Here is a 22,112-nt window from a genome sequence, read left to right as displayed (position 1 = left end):
CCTCTATCTGTCTCATTTACCTACTCCTTCTCTTTCGCCCCCGCCCCCCTATATATATATATATATATATATATATATATATATATATATGTCTGGTATAATATCGAGAATTTTCACCGTTGCGCTGGCATTTGCTTTTCTTTTGTACGTAATACAAATTTAATTCCGTTAATTGGAGCGAAACACGCATATTACACAAGTTATTTATTTCATGTTTATTTTTAAATTGCACCGAGTAAGAAGAAGAAGAAAGTTATAGATTAAAAATGTAATTAGCTGAGATATTTTAGCATTTGTTCATTTGGGGAGGATAAAGAGAGAAATTTTCTTATGAGCTCCTAAGTGAAATTAATTAGAACAATCATCGTATTCTTTTGGATATAAAATGAAATCATGCTAAATATAGATATACAATATCAAATTTACTAATTGCTTAGAAAATTGTATAGCTGATTATTTTCATAAATATTACTATTTTTTCTTTCCGTATTAATTAAGTCAACAAGATTTTATCTTTCAATTTAAATTTATTTATATCAATTTCTAACGAATCTATTAATAAAATAAAAAAAATATATATATATATATATTGACAAAATGATAATATATGTATTTATATATATATATTTTTTTTTCTTTAATGCTTTTCTATCAACTCAGCATTATAATATTATTTGTTTTTATTTAATTAACAACACACTGATTAAAATAACAAAAAATAAAAAACAAAAAATAACGATAACATAAATCTTTGATATCTTTCACTTCAAATTGCTGGAGCAATTAACCGTAATATAAAAAAAATAATAATAAATGCATGGAAACGTTTTATTGTTACTTTACACTTCTTTCGATATTAACATCAATTTATTTTATAATCAAACTATAAACGAAATACGCTCCGCATTATTAAATGAATCCAACTACACACCATAGCATTCGAACTGACTTTTCAATTAATAATCAATCCACCTTTTGCAGAGAAATATATTATGTTCCCAATGAATGCAAAAATAAACTTAAAGCAAAAGTAAAAGGATGATTGAATTCTAATCGACCGTGAAACATTTCTATCTATTGCTACCGTAATTTTTATATACAAGCGTTAATAAAATGCTTATTGACAGCTCTTAAAAATTAACACAACAAACTATTATAACTCCTATAATTATTTATTGCATACAATTTTTTAGAAGGCAATAAAAAGGTACTCGGGTCTGTTTGTTAATGAGTGAGTAACAAATTTTACAATGAAGGATATGCTGTTTAGAGCCAAAAATCTTCATCTACCATCGTTTAATCAAAGAAAACGACCTGCGCTCGTACTCAGTCGATGAAACATCCTGCCTCGTTTAATCTCAGAATAATCTATTCGATACAAGAACGAGATACTTACAGAAATAAAGATTAGACGCTGCAAAATAATCCAGCAAATTACAGTATATTGGGATTCATTAACGAATGGCAATGTCCTGTGCGCCCCGTAGGAGGCGCGATTTGGAAATCTAGGGAATTGAAATGGAACGTGGCAATGGATTAATAGACCCTCGCACGACGGGGCTTATAATTAATAAAGCCTGGAAATTATTTGCATTTTTGGAAAATAGAGGGGCTTATTATGTAGAGCCGAGGCCACGGACCGAAGAAAAGTCTCGCGACGATGGCCTTCAGCAGCGATTGATTAAATACTTCCCTCCCGATCGCCAACCACTCCCATCAATTATTGTTCCTCGCTCATCCCGGCTAATTATCCCTCTAATTGACTCTTCAACAATTATTGCACTCCCGTCGATCGGTCCTTTACTTACGCTATCTCGAGCTTATTAAATACATTTATTTTTGGCGAATTGCCGTGGACGCGCACGAGACAGGGCAGTCCCATGTCCTACCCCTCGCTCATCTCCTGCCCGCCGCCGCCGCTGCTCCCACGACGATCGGACTAAGTAACCAATTAGTCAGACGATAAACGCTTCTTTTTTTAATTAATCCACGACGGAGATAGCCCGGCCCGTATCGTCGCTTAAATATGTGAAAGGCCCCGTGGACGCAGGGACTTGGCTTGTAAAAGCCCGAGTCGCGAGTGATTAGTCGTTGAGGAAAAGGAGCCGCGATAGCGAGAGAAAAAATGACATCCGCGCGCAAAGCGCTGCTGAGTTTCTGGACAGCGGCCGGTCGCGTTTCCATTAATATGCGCGTTGATCGCGCAAGCCGAAAAGATTGCCCGGCAAGGTGGCAGCAACGTCACGGAGAAAGCCGAGATGCGCAGAAAAGCGGCCCTCGACTCACCCGCGTACGATAATCGATCGTACGGCCGCCGTTGAACGCCGACTTAATTAATCTTCCGCGCTCGATCAATTACGCCTGCGCCTTTCTGCATTCCCGCGACGTGGCGCATAAGTCGCGATCTTGACTCCGACCCGTGTCTCCCCCCCCCCCCCCCCCCCCCCGCCCAACCCCCCTCACTCCCCCCACGGTACCGTGCCGCTCGGCGACGTCCTCCTCCCGGTGCCTCGCCCCTCTCCTAGACGGTAGCGCGATTAGGCCCCGGGGCCCGTTAGCTGCCGGGCGATGCTTTCCTCCTACGGTTCGGCCTCCGTAGCATTAAGCGACTGCGCTTAATAAGCCTCGGTCGACGTTAAAACGAGCTCGGCTAACCTTTTGGCGCGGGTCGCTTTTTCCGCGTCGACTGCTTTACCGCTTCGCGCTCGCCTTTATCCCGATCTCTCATGCGAGCGACCAAAGAGGCAAAAACCGGTTGGATTAAATCTTATCGAGAGGAGGGTGAGAGTGAGGACGAGAGCGAGGGTGAGGGCGAGGGTGGGGGAGGAGGAGGAGGAGGAGTTTAGAGGGACTCGACGGAATTACGATTTCCGCGGAGATTAGAGGTCGACGCGCGGTCATTTCATTCTGTATGTCTTTGCGGACGGATGGATTTTTGCCCGAGATCTTGGATCTCGTGTGCCGTGGAGTTCTCCTGTCCTTTGTTTTATTGTGACGGCGGTGGCGGTGATGGTAGCGGTGACTGCGGCGGCAGCGAATGCGCTGAGCTCGGCTTATCCTCATCCTGAGCCGAGGCCCCGTAATGGAGGCTTTAGCCGCGCAGATTTATCGTTTGGTAGGCGATGCGGGCCCAACTTGGTTGTTGGACTTGGATTTTTGGATCTCGCGTATCGGCCGAATGTTGCGATCCCAGACTTGATCCTAGATTAAAGAAGTCGATAGACTCGAGTAAATACGGCTGTTGCTTAATTTCCTATCATCTAATGTTGTTGACAAGCGGTTGACAGTCGTGGTCGATCCTTCTCTTTTAACTCCTCTCCGAGCCAGAATAATTATTTTCAATTCAACTCGAGGCCTGAATAATTACGCGCGCGACATTTAAATTAATAATTCGCTTTAAGGTATTTGCGAAATCGTTGTTAATAAGTAGTCGCCGCAGTTTCTTCACTTTACAATGACCTTTTTCTGTTTGAAACATCAAGTTATTACCATAATGTGGTAACACTAGATACCGATAATTATCCATCTCGTTCTAAAGCCATCCAACAAAATATTTTAATGTAGTTAATTAATCATCCTATTCTTCATCAATAAGGAATGTGGTTTTTTTTTAGGCTAACTATAAGTAATGTCCACGCCAAACAAAGAGAGAGAGAGAGAGAGAGAGAGAGAGAGAGAGAGAACTATCGATGATGAAAATACAATGAAAGAGAATTGCTAGTGCAAAAATTACATATTATTACATCAATCGACCGTGTCTTTGAAACTCGCGAAGAAAAGCAATTTTGCAATTGAAAGTACAGGCGATATTACGTTCGTTGTGCGATATGGTAAACCTACAAACCCACCTTAACTTTAGCCATCTAACTGTATACAATATATATATATATATATATATATATGTACAATGGATGTTTGTTCGATCTTCCTGTGCCGTATTATTCATACTCAACATCGAATCCATTGGCGAGAGATATAAATATTAAAATTTAGACTACATTTCTTCCATTTCCGTTTCCTACATCGCTCATCCGTAATTTTACAGCAGTTATTCTCTATGCTGTACAATTCGAGATTATTATTATTACCGTTACTTTTTGTATTATTATCACTTTATTGTCTTACTTCTTATTTACACGTTTTCCAAACACATAAGGCTCCTAGATGTAAGGATAGATCATAAGGCACTTATATTTATTAATTAAATATTCACTAATCCAATCCAACAATGTAGTTTGTCAATATGAGTTGCCGATTTTGCTTTTATACATGCCATATCTCCATTACGCCAACTTGTCTAATATTGTATTAAGAGAGACAAACAAACAAACAAACAAAACACGAAAAAAATGAGGCGAATAAAACGACTTTAGCAATTAAACTTTGTACTAAAAAGAAATGAAAAAAAAAACACAATGTACAGGCGTTTCTTGTTTAAGACGAAGTCATCGCATAATGGCTGGGAGGAAAGATTGAATTAATCATTCGAATCTCAAAGACTCGTTTATTCGGCGCGTGCGGACAAATCGTTTTGCGACACATCGGCAATTTGTAGTCAACGCGACGCAACGACTCGGCGACTTCAAACTAATTGATTTCGCGCCTCTTGCACTTAGCGCGACTCCTGCGAGGCCAAATGGTTAGTCAAGTGTCAGGTGAAAAATTGATGATTTTAAAGTTTTCTTCTTCTTTTTTTTTTTTCTTTTCATGCTGCAAATGACATTGCTTTTAAGTGGCCTTGGATTTCAGCTGGTGAAAAATTAGAAAACCCTTTGTCCTCTGATTTTATTGAGTGGAACTCTTACAACTAACTTCTCGTCTTCTCGATTATGAAATAATTTAAATTCTAAGAAACGAGATTCCGTAACATTGACTCACTATAATTTTTTTTTTTTATAAATACACTATAACGCGAATTTTATTAACCTTTAATTTATACATTTAGGCGTTTATTTTCATTCATTTCATCCATTGTTTGTCGAATAATTAGCAACTGTATTCTAAGCTTCTCCCGGGCACTTGGACACGCTTATTCGTAAGATTCGTAAATAAAATTAGCCGAGAATATGAAAATTTTCTCTATATTATCATTTGGTGTAATCTATACGTATACTCATCTATTTATATAATTAAAATAGAAAAAAAGAACAGAATTAAAAAAAAAAAAAATAAAAAAAAATCCGAATAACATTCGAAATTTATTCATTAGTTGAAGAATGATTGATAAGCGTTTCAAATATGTATTTCAAATAATTTGAAAATGTTCTCCCCAGAGCTCTGTAGCACCGATTTACCAATTCAGAATTTTAATCACGAATATTTTCAATACGAATAGAGAAGTAAACTCAAAGTTTGGCAATAAGATTAATGAACTGAAATGTGAAATTGAAACGCTTCTAGAGTTTCAAATAAATGAACGGTAATAGTTGCCTCAATTTCATTTATCGAGCGTTTCCGAAAGTATATGGAGGAAAGGAAAAAGTTATAATTCTGATTATCAACGGCTGGAAGTGTCTTAGCAATCGAAAAGCGGATTATCTGTTTTATTTTTTTATGATTTAGAAACTGTTGAGCGTTCCACAGGGATGACTATTTAATAAGTTTATAAGTGTATTCGTAATACAAAAGCAGAAGCAGTGAAAAAACAATAAGACAACAGAAAATTTGCATTATTAATTCAACATTGTCGAATAGTGAAATTGCAAATGGGCAAAAATCTCATTATTAGTACTCGAGATTCGAATGACTTTTTGTATAAATCATGCGAAGAAGAAGGCGAAATCGTATGAAGTATTAGTCATATTGTGAGCGGAGATGAAGCATCGATTCCCGTAATTCAACATCCGCTAGAAAACATCGAGCTCTGCCCACGCGCGCATTTCTAGTTATTTGCCAACTTTACATACATGGTGCTTGCAAAAAGCGTATGAAAAAAAAAAAAACAAAAAACAAAATGTAGATGACTCGGCTCTAGCGAAATCAGCGACACGACACTTTCCGTAACTTAAGTCCGATGCTCGCATAAAACCGTTCGCCCGAGCTCCATTGAGTTTTCTCGAATTTAATGGATTAACATCAATGGGAGAGTTTCATAACCTATAAGTTATTTTTATTTATTTGCTTTCCTGTTCTGTTCCTTCGATGAACGTCGATATTGCATATTAATTGGATATTATGTGGTTATTGGTAAGATATTAAATGCTTTTAGTGACTCACGGATCAATCGACTGACATAGTCCATTCATAATTACAATTTTAGTTGAAAATTTTCCGCTACTTCCTACCGACGACGAATCTATGGATTTTTTTCTCTTTTTCTTTTCTTATGTTTCGCTTCGTCCCATCACATTCCTATTAAAATGTGATTTGTTTATTGTACTATTGCAGTCTACGTGGACCGTTCGATGTTCTTTTGACCCTGTCTAGTGCCATTTATATATTCCCAGCATTTATTGTTACGATGTTTCACACTCTACATCGATGGAAAATCAAGCAATAGAAGTCTGACATGAATTTCGAATTTCAACGTATGTGGACAATATGCGATAACTCATATATCCGATCAATATAATAATCATCTTTTTCCGAATATAATAAGTTTTCCTCGGTTTCTTCTTCTAATTACCCGCGCATCCTATTATCGTGCAATGATAATTGCAATCATCTAATTGTATAGATACTTAAGTGAAAATTGCCAGATATTATAGGTTGTAATATATTTTTGGTCTCCCTGCGTTTGCAACATAACTTCAACAATGAACGATAGCCAATGTATTCCATTTATAGCAACGCTAGTTTCCTCATGAAATTCCATTAAATCTCAATAATCCGAGCTAATTAGTATTTAAGATTCTCCCGGTTTTACCTGTTATTAATTATTTGTTAAGAAATTAAATTGCACATAAGAAGTGACAGCTGAACGAGCAGTTGGTTTACACATTCACGATGAATCTTGAACAATTCCCATATATAATATATCTGCTCCCATACAACTAAGACTGCCAATAACACAGGGCAATTAATTAATTTTTCTCTAGTGCTCCTGTCAAATTTTTGAAAAATAGTTAGGTTACTTAACGATAGACTTGCAAAATTCTCCCTACTGACTTTATATATTTAATTAGAAGCGTTTGATCGCTCGTTAATTTGCGATATTGATTATCGTTAGTGATATCATTGACGTATGAAATGACTACTGCTAAAAAATATTAAATATAAAACTGTGTAACAAGCGCGGCATAGCGGCATGTTCTCATTATTATTGCTGTTATTATTATTATTATTATTATTATTATTATTATTATTATTATTGTTATTGAAATGAGCTTTATTTAATTTTTAAAAGATCAAAATGATAATTGCCTCCCTTCCTCTCAACTTCTTAGGCATACTTATTTATATATATATATATATAAATAATTATTTCATAGATGAGATATATAGATAATTGGAGATTTTTAAAACTAATGCTACTTCATGTGGCTTAATTACGTGTACAGTGTCTACGAGTTCCTTCATCCTCGCAACTCAATTGCTCGACAATTCCTTAACCAACAATAATGCCCATTAGAAAATTAATATTACTTACCATCGCTTCGAATAGGCCCCTTATTATTATTATTATTATTATTATTATTATTGTTATTATCATCATTATTATTAATAGAATTTTAAAAAGTTGAAAGGTTAATGCATAACATAAATAATGTACACGAGTATGGTTAATAAATTTAACAGTCATTATCTGATAAGTGAAAGCACTTTGTCTTTTTCAAGCGAACTTAAAGCTGCTCGACCGTGAAAATCGATTCAACAGCGCTGATAGTACATAAATAATCTCGTTAAGTAATCGGGGAAGGAGAGGAGCACTCGTCCTGCACTCCCTTACGAAACAATCGTGAAATTCCAGTCTCATTTGCGTGGGCTCGAGTGCAATGGGTGGGAATGGCGCGTACCCCGCCACGCCGTCTTTATCACGAAAACTCCAAGGATAATTCGCTCGTAAAAAGTTATAAGCCAGTCGAAAAAGCGAACTCGGGTGCGCCAAGTCGTGGAAAAAGAGGAGCAAAGGGAAAGGCAACAAAGACACGCAGGTACTCATACCTCCACCCCATCCCACCCCACCGAACAAAGCGAACCTCTCGGAAATGCTTTTCCTTCGATCCTCGCTTTCATCCTCACTTGCCGTTATTCGGCTCTTTAGTGGCTCAGAGCATCGTATCGTATACTTCGTATTGTTCGATTTTCTCTCGAAACGCAGCGACCAGTGCGAGTGAAACGTCACGAGGAGTCCCTTATTATTAATTTTGCTAATTTCGATGTTGATATTGAGTGAAAGCACATGGCGACGATAACGAGTGCGCGAAGTGGTGGCTAATGGTTAAACAATGGTGGTGACACGCTATTGCAGCCACTCATCGGCAAACAATCAATTTGTTAATGTCGATGAATTATAATTTGCCGTAGAAAAACGCCCAAACGATTCTGGCGTATAGGAAGTCGCTGAAAGCATCTCGGATCCGCGAACTAAACAAAAGTTCCTTTCATGGTTGATCGGCTAGATTATCGCATTCCCTTGTGGAATAATTCTAATTTATGCTATTGCTAATTTCGGATACGCGTACCGCAATTGCAATATTTACGCTTTGATTATGTGTGTGTGTGAAACGGCCTTTCAATCAAGTTTCCACAATTTAATAATTTTAAAGAACTTTGGGGTTGCTATTGTTGCTTTAGCGCCAATTCATACGTCATCTGATTTCATTGTCCAAATGACAGAAATTCGTTATGATATCGCGACTGAAGTGGAGTAAAATTATACGCAAGTATCACGGTTATGGAATACTACTATCGAACCTTTAATATATACATTCATAACTTTCTCAAGCACAGGCAGATAAAATGATTGGGCAATTTGATAATGACCGAGCTCTTAAACAACTTGCACAATTATAATAATTTGCAATTTGAGAACACCTAAATTTCCAAGTGTCCTTATATAAGTTTATTTTTTTGTGGTTCGGGCAAAAAGGTTTTTCGTGGTTTTCATAATCTTTTAAACGAACCGAGTAATCGTGACTAACGTGAAATATTGCTCCTAGTATCCTTATTCGTTTCTCTCTCTCTCTCTCTCTCTCTCTCTCTCATATCGATGACAAAGTCCCATGTTATCCCGTCCACAAAAATATAAAGTGCGTAAATTAGTAGTAATAACTTTGTGCAATGGCCGCTCTCGACCGTAACGAATCATTCCATTAGGGATTGCGCAATCGAATTGGGTGAACGAACGGTGCGGAAAACGTCCGGCCCTCCTCACTATCACACGGCTCGACTAAATTAGAAGCCTCGGTGAAACAGATAAGGGAACATCTGTACGACCCCCTCCTCCTCCTCTTCCTCCTCCTCCTCCTCCTCCCGCCACAATCACCACCATCGGCCAATTAGTCGCCCATGCCCAAAGACAACGTACGAGCGATCGAGCGGAGATTTACAAGGATCCGTCTACCCACGCGATGCAGTTTCACAGCGCATCGACGGCGTTGGCCAATCGTACGCGACGAGAGCTCCCCGAGCATATTATATTATACCAAGCGCCACTTGCTCGAGGAAATTTCTTCCATTACAGTGAAAGCCCGATGAAATCATCCGATGTCGTCGCTGCGATACGTAGCTGCGGGGGTGGCTCTGTCTTAGATCTACAACTTTGTTTCTGATGTACGCGCGCTTGAGCCTACTGCCCCCGCGGGATCCGATCCCGCGCACAATCAGCGAGTGGCTCCGGCAGTCCCTCTTCCCCCATCAGCCAACGTCGCGCAGCCCGGTGCATTTCATAAGCAGCCGCACGCGCGCGATAATAAGCGCATAGCCGGCACGCGTCCGCTCCCATATGTCGTCTTTCCGTGTTCGACCTCGTCTCACGTCTGCCAATCAGCCGCGCTCCCGCATTTTTAAATAATTACTTTGTTTTTCGGAGATACCGGAGCGAGAGTGTGAGGTGATTCGCTCGCGCCAACGGCACTCCTCGTCCCTCCTTCTCTCATTATTCTAAATCCACTTTGCCCTCCTACTTTACTCTACTCTACTCCACTCCACTCCACTCCACTCCACTTCACTCCACTCCACTCCACTCCACTTCACTTTACTCTGCTTTATGTTTGTACGTACCGCGTATGCACCGCCACCATTCCCCTTACCTTTCCACACACATACCCTCTTATGTATACACATATGGAGTCATTTTAATTTGTTTCGTTGATTTCTCGTGGCTGATGAAATCTCCTGATTACCAATGTGGAATCTTATATTTAAAGCGCCAATAAAATTGCAAAGATTACGTTTTCTCGATTACATACTACATTAATAATGTGCACGTCATCGCGTGATGTATAAAAAAAAAATTTAATTCAAACGGCATGACAAACTCGTAAATATTCAAGCAGTTTGCACTATTGGACTGCTAAGCTCCAGGGATTTATTGAAAAAAATTACTGGCAATCAATAGCTTACAATATCACCAATAACGAAAAGACCGGCATTAAACATTATTATCTTATCAACGTATTACAATACTTTTCCCACGACACAAACGCCAACGATCATTTACACATACGTGAGCGCGTGCGCACAAACACTTAATAAAACGAACGAAGAATGAATTATATTAGTAGATTCTCACATGAATTTAAAAAAAAACATTCGAGTCCTTTTTAAATTTATAAGTATATAATGTATACAATGCAATATGTTTTATATATAATTGTGGTATCTTTGTTTTATAGGTGCATAACAATTAGCATATGTCCTTGTTATTAATATAGTGAAAATACATTTTATAATGGCTATGAAAACATCACGGTTTCTTCAATAAAAGGAATTTACGGTTTCATAAAGAAGCTGCTAGATAATGCAATTGATAATGAACCACATTGATAAAATCAACAAGACACTTATAATTTATTACTTTAAAAGGCCTTGAGGAAAAGGATTTGGAATTTTGTTCAAACAATTGTGTTAAAAAAAAAAAAAAAATCCTTGTTTTCGCAGCAGCGATTGTCAAGGCTGCCCCACCCACGCTGCATCAAAATACCGTTTCAAGTGGTCGTTATAAACGATTTTCCTCAGCCACTCGCTAGTTTTATAGAGAGAGAATGGGTTGGGTGCGAGTGTGGGAGGGGGATGTCAGAGAGATAGAGAAATGATAACGAAAGGCGCTCTACGATTGATTTTGCAGAGACACTTGGACAAGGGTGGCGACCTCGCGGAGGCTGCCTCGGCCTCGGGGCTGCGCGAACTCGCGCGATCCCTGAAACAACACTTACGGGGCTTCGGGGCACGTTTGGAGGATCGCCGCGAGTATCTCGAGGACACATCCCGATGCTGCCTGCTCCAGGATCGGGCCTACGAGTGGGCCCAGGAGGCGAGGCTCGCGGGCGAGCGCCGAGCCCAACAGTTCCTCGCGGCACGGCCGCCCCTCCCACCCGAGCACTTTGCCGAGATGATGGCCCTCGCCGAGAAGCTCGGCAATGACATACTCCTCGAGCAGTGCAGGATCGCCCGAGCCAAGTGCCTCGAGGCCCTCGAGATCGCGAGGACGATCTCCGCGCCGGCAAGCCCGCCCCGGCGCAGGAGCCTCGCCAACTCGGACTCGGCCAACTCCTGGGAGGAGGCCCTCGCCAAGCGTGAGTATATCATCGCTAGCAACAGTCCCACGCGCTGGCTCACCGTTCCCCTCCGCCGGGGCTCTCCACCTCACCATCGGGACGCTTTGCGCTCCGCAGGTGCCAGCTGGGAGGACAGCGATAGCAGCGGCGCCTCCTGCGCGGGCGCACCCGAGAGCATCGGCGCCGGGGGTCGCGGTCTCCTCGACAACATCGCCGAGCTCCGCGAGAGCGCGGAGCAGCTCCTCGACTGCTCGCCCCCGAGGACGCCTCCGAGGAGTCCCCAGGCCACGCGGAGACTGGTCAAGCCGCCCGTCAACTCGCACCTTCATCGCGCGCCCAGCATCGCACCTGGCATGAAAGCTAAAAAGTAAAGACTTTTACACAACGAGAAACCTCACCACCTAATCTCCCGGTCGCTAGTTTCTCTTCCCCTAAGTCACCAATCGCCCGTTCTCCTTCATCATTATTAGGCTACTCGACAATGGCTAATCGCTCAATAGCTAATGACCTTTTCGACCTTATAATTATCCTAATATCTAATCTATCACTTCGTTAATTTCACGTGACACTCGTATCGTGGATCACGCGTTTCGCGTTGCTTGGCAAACTGCATGGAAATTATGATAAATTCAGTATTGCGAATTCCGATTAGTTTCCATGTTTGACAGCTTTAACTGAATCTTTCGGCTTGTAAATTAAATACCGCCTACGTCATTTTGTAAGCGCAACACTTTTTCCTCCTCCGATTTGTGTAATTTACGTCGTATTTATTTATTTTCTTAGATGGCACACCTTTACGGTTAACTTAAAAGAAGGAGAAAACAATATTAAGCGCGCGTCCCGTGCTGTTAGTGTCCATTTGAGCGTAAAGGAATCGAACGCTTAAAGTTTAAATTACTTTGCGATATAAATATTTATGAAGATCTAGAATCGGATTTCAAATCTCAAATCAGCCGCTTAAAGGATAAAGCCGTTAGCCTATTTGTACTTGTCGTCGATGATTTTTTTTTTTTTTTTTTTTTTTTTTTTTTTTTTTTCATCCAACATACTTAAAATCTTTTTTCTTTTTCTTTTTTGTTTGTTTGCTTTTTTTTTTGTTTTTTTTTTGTTAATTTTTTCATTTCTTTATGTTCTCTTTATACCTATTTTTAGAACCATACTGCTGATAATGAGGGAAATGATACAGACTGAACGAGACTACGTGAAATCCCTCGAGTACATAATAGAGGTAAGGATGTAAATCGGCTTAATATTCCAACGGGTAATTGAGTTTATGTATGAAAATCATTACGAAGCTAATGAGGAAAATTATGAAAATTGTTGCAGAATTATATACCCGAGTTAGTTCGGGAGGATATTCCTCAGTCGTTGAGAGGCCAGCGGAACGTGATCTTCGGCAATGTCGAAAAGATTTATGAGTTCCACAGTCAATACTTTCTGCGCGAGCTAGAACAATGCGAACAATCACCGATGATGGTCGGCCAATGCTTCTTACGTCATGTAAGAACTCTTTACTCTCTATCACTTCTAGCTTGGTCCATATCACTGCCTTTTTCCCACGCCATACCCCTCCGTTCCATCCACAAAGTTTAAACAGCCCCTGTCATGGATGTTAATGTAAGTAAGTTTGTTGGTTCTGAAAGTTACAAATTTCGCCTTCCAAACTCCAATGCGCAATTTCGGACGCACTTTGATCCAAAATATCCCCTCCCCCATCTCTCTCTCTCTCTCTCTGTCTCTCTCTCTCTCTCTCTCTCTACTCCGATCTATTTTCAACCCACTACCGGATTCAACCCAATCGAGCCACGGGATTAACCAATTATCCATTCATCCAGCCCAACCGGCCGTAAAGCACGGAAACAAACTCGTTGGCAGTCCTGCGGAGTCGAACGATTAGTAAATACGATAATAGTAAAGACAAAGCTCCGATTTACCTTTCGCAGGAGAAGAAGTTCTACCTCTACGCCCTCTACAACAAGAACAAGCCCAACTCGGACTCGCTCATGGCTGAGTATGGTACGGCCTTCTTCAAGGCCAAGCAGATGGAACTCGGTGACAAGATGGACCTGGCGAGCTATCTCCTCAAGCCGGTCCAGCGAATGGGCAAGTACGCGCTCCTGCTACAGCAGCTGGTCAAGGCCGGCACCGACCTGTCCGAGCAGCTTTCATCCGGCAAGACCGGTGACGAGACCAAGGACGAGAAGGACTCGGAGAGCCCGAGGCCGATGGTCGAGGGAGAGGCCGACCTGAGGGCGGCCGAGCTCATGGTGCGCTTCCAGCTTAGGCACGGCAACGATCTTCTAGCAATGGACTCGCTGCGCGACTGCGACGTGAGTTGACGGAGCTTTTACAATTTTCACTCTGTCGATGAAACGTTTATCTGGCGTATTCCGCTATCCTGCCGTAGGTCGCTCGTTAAAGTCCATGGTGAAGTCGACAATTCCGAAACGCGGACCACCCCACTCCTACCCACCACTCCCCTACCCCCTTCAATCCAACCACCGACCATCGCTGACCACTGGAGTTTTGCCATAGGTAAAGTCGCCAATTTAAATGATGCAATTGAGAGTGTAGTTGAATCGGTCTGTCTGTCTGTCTGTCTGTCTGTCTGTCTGTCAGTCGACACGATCTCGACATCTTGTTTCGCGTTTTGCTTAAGGTAAAATTTTTTTGCCCGCAAATTTCAAATTATTATGCTCATTAAGCGTAAGGAAAAAATAATTGCTGCGTTAGATGGCGCGTGTAAATAATGAAGAAGAAAGAAAGAAAGAAAGAAAGAAAGAAAGAAAGAAAAGGCGAAGCGCTTTATCTCGCGAGCGGTTAACGTCGTCGTGGACAAGACGGAGACGATAATTGCGTGCTCTCGCTCGTTTTAGGTAAACGTAAAGGAGCAAGGCAGATTACTGAGGCAAAACGAATTCCTGGTGTGGCAGGGTAAAGGAAAGAAGTGCCTGCGTCAGGTCTTCCTCTTCGAGGATCTCATATTATTTAGTAAGGCTCGTCGATTCCCTGACAGAAAGGTGAGTTATAATCTTACGTCCGCTGTGGCGCCTTTATTTATCATTCCCTCGCCGGCAATTGGCTTACGTCGACGTTTTATCCTGCCGCAGAATCTCGACATCTACATCTACAAGCACAGCATCAAAACGACGGATATAGGATTGACGGCCGTCATCGCGGACTCGCCCACGAAATTTGAAATCTGGTTCCGTAAGAGAAAACCGGGCGACACTTACACGCTGCAGTGCGCCAGCGAGGACATCAAGAAGGCCTGGACCGAGGAGCTGAGCAATCTGCTGTGGAAACAGGCGCTCCGAAACAGAGGTTCGCATTGCCCTTGACGACTATTCACCTCGCTCCTTTTGCTTTGACATTTACGAGGGAAAGTTAAAGTTACATGTAATTACTCGCGCAGTGCCGAATGGCAGATTTAATTATCTGCGCCTAAACCATATTAATCGTAAAAATTAATGAAAGGCACATTTTATCATTTACATTCTCGCGCATCGAGCTCATTACGTCGTTCGCGGAGAGGCTCGCTTATCCATTAATAATTTATTAACAATATCCATTAATTATACAATAATTTTCACGCACAATACACACGTTAATACTCGCCGAGTACCTGACAGTACTCGCTATTAAATATAACCTGTACTATATTTTTTACCATTGGCACTTAATGGAGTGAGCAAAAGATAAAAAGCGGCATAGGTTGGCAATACCAGTGCCTTTAATGTTTAACTAATGAGCTTAACTTTAAGGCACTTAGAGACACCATTTCTTCGAATGATAGTGTGTTTTGAAATTTGCAGAAGTGCGCCTGGCAGAAATGTCGAGTATGGGCATCGGGAACAAACCGTGTTTGGACATTAGGCCTAGCGCCGATCAGATCAACGATCGTTCCATCAGCGTAGCCCAATTATCTAAAAGTATGTAGATATTATAAGAATTTTATACTTATATATACCTAATTTATAAAAATGTCGAAAGAGTCATTTTTGTTACTTTTTCGTTTTTCACAAAAAAAAAAAAAAACAAAAAAAAAACAAAAAACAAAACAAAATGGTATATGGTAACGCATCGTGTTGTGGAAAGCAAGTAAAATCCCCCCCCCCCAGAAAAAAAAAACTATAATTATTCGTCTAAAAAGTGAAATCCCAGCTCCCTTGATCCAATAGGTGATTAATGTTAACGTTTTACTCGTACACAAGCAGCTCCGAGGTTCAGGAATTCGATAGCGGTGTCCAATAACGAGGATTCGAATCGATGCAGCAGAAGACCTCACAGTGTAATATCGGTGAGTTCGTCGTCGAGTAGCGGAGGAAGCAGTGGACCTCCTACAACACTGAACTTGGGCTTGGACACGAGTCCTCGGCTTCATCATCGTAGCACTACTTTGAACAGCCAATGCAGCGTTGGTAAGCTCAATTTCACCACTGTCCCACCCATTATATTCTTCGGTGATGATTAATTTCCGCTAGCGACATTGTCACTTTATTTGTTTGACGAGTGCGTATAAATAAATGCATGTTGATGCATAGTTGAAAAGTGTCGATGGCTCTAATTGGAATTAAAGTGGACTAGGAGAACGCATGCTACTTGGTCCTCATCGCCAACTCGACGCATTGGATAGACCTAAATAGAAAGTAGAGCCATTTTGAAAAAAGAAAGGAGATCAGGTCGTGAATAAAATGAAAGAAATTTCAGCGCAAGCTCAGGAGCTTAATCATCCATCGGCGTCCGGGACCAGAGACTTTACTGTAACTCCCAACCCCATCCTTCTCTCTTTCTCTCTCTCTCTCTCCCTCCCTCCCTCCCTCCCTCCCTCACTCCCTCCCTCCCACATCTCCTCAATTCCCCTTAACTCTCCTCAATTCTCCGCAAATCTCCTCAATTCTCCTCAAATCTCCTCAATTCTTAACCTTAACCCAGCAGCCTCGATAATCACCGTTCTAGCAACATTGAACAGACAATGATGATGTGCACGTGTCTCTGCTTGTCATTTACAGAGAGCGGCATAATCGCGGACATCTCAATAGTATCGGACGACGGGGGCGACGGAACGGATCGCAGCCATTGGAACTCGACCTTGGAGTCACCGACATCCCAATTGCCGCCGACTGGACACTCGACGCCTCAGTTGCAGTCGCCGATGAGCGGCGGCACGAGCGGCGCCTCCTCAGTTACCTCGCCCTCCTCCTCGGAGGCTAATTTAGCGCCCTACGAGCACGACGTCTCCATCAACCTCTGAGACGTGCGCTGCCGAGCATCGACGACGTCACGCCATAAGCTAAACGATTTATAAATGTTGCCCGCGTGTACGCGCGCACGCCCGTATGCGTTTACACATATAAATATATACATATTTCTTTTTGCATTGCATATATTACTCGACCTCACGCTGGAAAGAAGCTTCCACATAATGCGCAGGCTCTGACGCCACAGTGTGCGTGTGTATCTATAGGCATAATGAGTAACAATCACGGGATCGACGGTTCGCTTGTATTTTCCACCTTTGGGATGCGCGCGCGCGCCCGCGAATGGCAGGGAGGTGATGGAGGGGCGGAACAATTACTTTCCCTTCATATTGCTCCTGAATTTGTTAATTTTACGGATTTTCCGCAATGGAGCATTACGCCCAATGGTATTTCGTGAGCATTCTTGGGTCGTTAATGCTGTCTCGTTTAAGCTCGAGTTACGGGATTTTCAATGATGATCACCTTTTCGTCGACGCGGAGAGTTATTAGGTTGACCGATGCACGACATCTGGCCGAAGCCATGTAATTTTTAACATCTGTTTGATCTTTGAATAACGTTACCCCATCGTCGCGATCGAAGTTTATTCGCGAGAAGCTACAACAGGCTACCTCGACGAAATGCAAAAAGATGTAATCATCGATAATCAATGTCGCGAGTCGTGGCAAAATTTATAATATCAGATATATCAATCAATTGAAAGTTTAATGCACAGATCAAAAAAAGGTTGGACATCGACGTTGAAAAGCCTATGTCGAAAGATGGTTGATCAAATTTTAAAGGGGACCATGCTGGTATAGGAACGGTAATTAGATTTGCACGGCACCAGGTAAAGGGTAAGGTGACCGTAAGACTGTCGACGCGATTATTTATCACTTGTGTTGATATTTTTAAACGATATATTTGAGCTCGAAATTAATTCAATTTGAAAAAGGAAACGCGCTTATCTCCACTCCCGGCCGAATAATAGAAAACTATAGAACTTGAGTCTGGATGCGACTGATTTTAACGGGCTTCGGTACTACCAATTGATATGTTTAATGATATTTACGTAGAGGAAGGCATATTCGTTTGGTTATTTGGTGCAAGTTTATTAACTTTAAACGATGAGGTTGTGAAGAACATTATATGTACCATCCGCGAGCGTTAAATTATGATCACTTGAAGTTCCAAAATGGTAGGCTTTAAATAGTATCCGTTTTATTTATTATACCAACATTGCAGATTTTATAATTAGAAATAAGTATCAACTGAAATTAACAGTATTGAATTACTACTTAGTGAATTACCTAATGCCATATAGATTAATGATTCGTAATCTAGTATGATGACGAGAAACTTTAAGTGTCGTCGATGTTTCTTTATGTTTTTTCTTAATTTTTTTTTTTTTTTTTTTTTTTTTTTTTTTTATTCTTCTTACTCAGTCGATAATATTAAATTATAATTACATCATCGAAAATAATCATGCCAATCATGCCAATCATGCCGCTTTTAATCTTCCTTCTGTTCTACATTATATTAGATTATGTTTTATTATTTATTAAAGGATCGAAGGTATTGAAATTCGTAAAAAAAAAAAAAAAAAAAAAAAAAAAAAAAAAAAAAAAAGAAGAAAGTCGACTTATTTATTTTGTATTTCGTTTATTAAGTGTAAGGAGAATCTATATGATAAAATAGTTGTAGGAAGTGTAATAGAGGACTCTTATACAATTAGTATTGGTCCGTTTGATAGTAATTTATACTTCGTGTTAATTATTCGTAATTAACATATATTTTATTCGTAGTCTTACGTAAATTCAATGTAATTATATCGATCGGTTATTGTCATAATTTTTGTTTTTTATTTTTGTTTTTATTTTTGTTTTTCGTTTCTTAAGTAACACTTTACTAACTAGGAAAAATTATAAATTAAAACTAATGATCAGAAAAATACTTTCACTTCTTCTTAGTTATAGAACAATATTTTTTAAATTCAACGTCTTTTAAACAGTCTTAAGTGTACAGAAAGATTTTAGTGCGTTTACTATTTTTAGATATTTTTAAAAGCTCTAAAGGCCAGAAATAATATAATTATAAATTATTGAAAATGTTATTTGGAATAATATTTTTATAAGCTATTATTACGTGACCAAAATTCGTTGAAATTTTTTAAGAGATTTCAATTTCAGTATCTTCTTTCCTAAATTACAAGTACGGATCTAATAGGTTTTCTAAATATTCAAAACAAAGCAAACAGAATATAAAAAAATAGGGGGGGGGGGGAGGGGGGGGGGATATATATATATATATATATATATGATAAGACGAAATAGCTAATGAAAAATTTCTGACTTTACCGAACCATTCGAGAATTTGATTCTATAATAATTTTACGTTATTTTGACTTCTTTAGAGAGCTATTTTATATAAATGAAAATCAAACATATATTTTTGCATGAAGTAATACAGTAACCCAAAGTGTGCAAACAAGAAAATAACAAGCTACAAGCGAACCGTCGAATGTTATTTCATTTTAACTGCGTAAATAATATGTTGCGTAAAGAATTGCAGTTATGGTGAAAGAAAACGTGGCATTACTGATTCCGGAATAACGGAGCGTCCGGGTCCCTTCCGTCCTTGCCTATGCGCAAGGATTTAGAAAATTATTTTTTAAAGAATGTCTCCTTTTGTACACGACCGTTGCGTAGTATCAAACACCGCGAAACGCCGACTATTTTTTGCATTTGCCTTTTTCGATTTTTGTACACTAATATTAATAATAATGTATATGAACACAGATACACGTAACACTCACATGGTCGTTTCAATCTTATTATTCAGGAATGTCGGAGTAAGCGAACGATCACGCACATCTCAAGAAACCAACACATACCACTTTTTGTAAGATATTGTAATATATTAAAGTTTTATACAACGTAGCAAATGCGTAATTATACCCAATAGTTTCTTACTTTGTTTTCCAGAAAAAGAAAATATATCAAAAGAACGTACTATTTAAGATTATTATTAATAATAATAATATTATCATTATTATCATTATCATTAATATTATTATTAATATTATTATTAATATTATTATTAATCATTATCCTTATTATTATTATTATTATTATTATTATTATTATTATTATTATTATTATTATTATTATTATTATTATCATAATTTCTATTACTACAATGATTATAATTATTAATCTGAAGTCATTTGTAAAACGATTTTTATTGTCCGTAGTCCGTAATTTTAGCTTATAATATGCCCTGGCCTGTACACAAAAGCCAAATTTTAATTTTAATCCCGACAATTAAGTTTAACGTGTTTATGAATTATTGTGTAGCGCGTGGCTCGTTTTTGACGAGCTTAGGTATAAAAGTCTTCGTGGATAAAAAAAAAAAAAAAATTAAGCTCCTCGTAAGATGGCCCACGCAAAAACCAACAATAAAGAAACCTTTCTTCTTTAGTAAAATTACTTTTTTCCTCTTTAATCAACGAATTATCCTTCGATTGTAAATGATGAATTGATGTTTTTCGATTGTTCTATCGGCAATTCGTACGCGCAGTTGATATTTGACGCACACTAAACCTAATGACGTAATATATTTAATAATTTACTGTCTGGTAAAACTCATCGTCGACATATTTTTATATACAGTTTTATTTTGCTGATATATAAGCTTTAAATAAGACGAATGTAAACTTATCAAGCCTTTACTGTGCGCACCAATAGCATTACAAAACAAAAACAAAAACAAAAAAAAAAGAAAAAAAGGAAAAGAAAAGAAAAGAAAAGAAAAAAAGAGAAAAAGCCTGGAAAATAACGATCGCGCGTACGAATATACGCAATTGAAATGATAAATTATGAAAAAGGAAGGAAAAAAGCTCTTGCTTTGTTATTGTTTATGAGACGAGAGAATTATTATTGAATATCTTGCAGAAGAGACGGTCTGCCCAGATATTGGCGATATATCTCGTGGATAGCGACCGAATAATAATAATTTATTTTTGTGTATTTTGCCACCGTAATCGAATACATAATGTGACATTAATTTCATCCCTCTCTCTCTCTCTCTCTCTCTCTCTCTCTCTCTCTATATATATATATATATATATATATATATATATATATCTATCTATCTATCTCTCTATTCCTCTCTAACTTGTTCATTCTCCTTTTCTATCTATCAATTTGTCTATTTGTTGCTAACTTATAAAATATCAATAACAAACTGTAGAGTGTAGAAGAAAACAAAAGTCACGGAAAGAGCTTTTGATACTTGTCACCCACACACGTATTCATAATTTCTGTTCAAAATACTGTAATCCTTCTCGCCATATCTAACTTTCGAAGAAAAAACTTATTTCATGACAATTTCACATAAGTTTTTCAATGCGAATTCTACATATTTAACATTGCATTCGATCTCAAAATTAATTATAAAATGATTTTCTTTTTTAACTAGCTAAGGCTAGCTAATAATAAAATAAGAGAATAATATATTATACAGTAGTTTCCTTTCTATCTAAAAATGACAACAATTTAAAGATTTAAATGGTCGATTAATATTGAGATTGAATAAAAAACACAATCTTACATAATATTGAGCTATTCGTACTTCTTTATTATAAAGTTGTAAACGAAGTATATTTTTCGCGCCGTTTTTCTTTATAAATTTCAAGAGAACAATTAATAATAATTATGCAATTGGCATAATAGCGTGTAGCAGTCATGATCATGGGGTAACTAATTACCTGAAGATTAAGATTTGCCGATAGTCACTTTATATGATTTTCCTCCAATTTTTGCGCCCTTTCTCTTTAGGTATTTATTAATTAATCTCCCATTGGTTAAGGTAGTTAATAATGACGATAATGAAGATTTTTCGCTTAAATTTACCGCATCCTGAGTTGTCAACAAGTGTACATATTATATGATTGATAACACATTATTTTTCAGTATTGTAACTGTCTCTAACACCGATGTATTTTATTACTTTATGAAATATACTATATTGGGTGCCTTTTGTAGCGAAATAATTGCATTCTTTATTTCTTCGAACCTTATCCCCAATATATTAAAACTGTGATCTCATAAGGTATAAAATATCAGTTAATTAATTAATTACATACGCATACGCACATGTATATATATATATATATATATATATATATATATATATATATATATATATATATAT

General features: G+C 38.8%; 1 protein-coding gene across 1 annotated transcript in view; it reads left to right on the top strand.

Annotated features, from left to right (window-relative positions):
- LOC105360098 (puratrophin-1-like) overlaps positions 1 to 16,991 on the top strand; it is a 181,178-nt gene extending 164,187 nt beyond the window's left edge. Inside the window, exons 4-13 of the mRNA XM_011496888.1 lie at positions 11,231 to 11,678; positions 11,778 to 12,027; positions 12,813 to 12,888; positions 12,987 to 13,160; positions 13,604 to 13,990; positions 14,537 to 14,680; positions 14,771 to 14,984; positions 15,476 to 15,592; positions 15,878 to 16,081; positions 16,673 to 16,991. Coding sequence (XP_011495190.1) covers positions 11,231 to 11,678; positions 11,778 to 12,027; positions 12,813 to 12,888; positions 12,987 to 13,160; positions 13,604 to 13,990; positions 14,537 to 14,680; positions 14,771 to 14,984; positions 15,476 to 15,592; positions 15,878 to 16,081; positions 16,673 to 16,914 — 2,256 coding nt within the window. The 3' untranslated portion in view covers positions 16,915 to 16,991. The remainder of the gene's footprint in view (positions 1 to 11,230; positions 11,679 to 11,777; positions 12,028 to 12,812; positions 12,889 to 12,986; positions 13,161 to 13,603; positions 13,991 to 14,536; positions 14,681 to 14,770; positions 14,985 to 15,475; positions 15,593 to 15,877; positions 16,082 to 16,672) is intronic.
- Positions 16,992 to 22,112: the final 5,121 nt, after the last annotated feature.

This window comes from Ceratosolen solmsi, unplaced genomic scaffold (assembly GCF_000503995.2).
Source record: "Ceratosolen solmsi marchali unplaced genomic scaffold, CerSol_1.0 scaffold13, whole genome shotgun sequence".
In the NCBI taxonomy this organism is placed as follows: Eukaryota; Metazoa; Arthropoda; class Insecta; order Hymenoptera; family Agaonidae; genus Ceratosolen; species Ceratosolen solmsi.
Note: the sequence above shows the minus strand (reverse complement) of the source record. Positions and strands in the feature narration are given on the sequence as shown.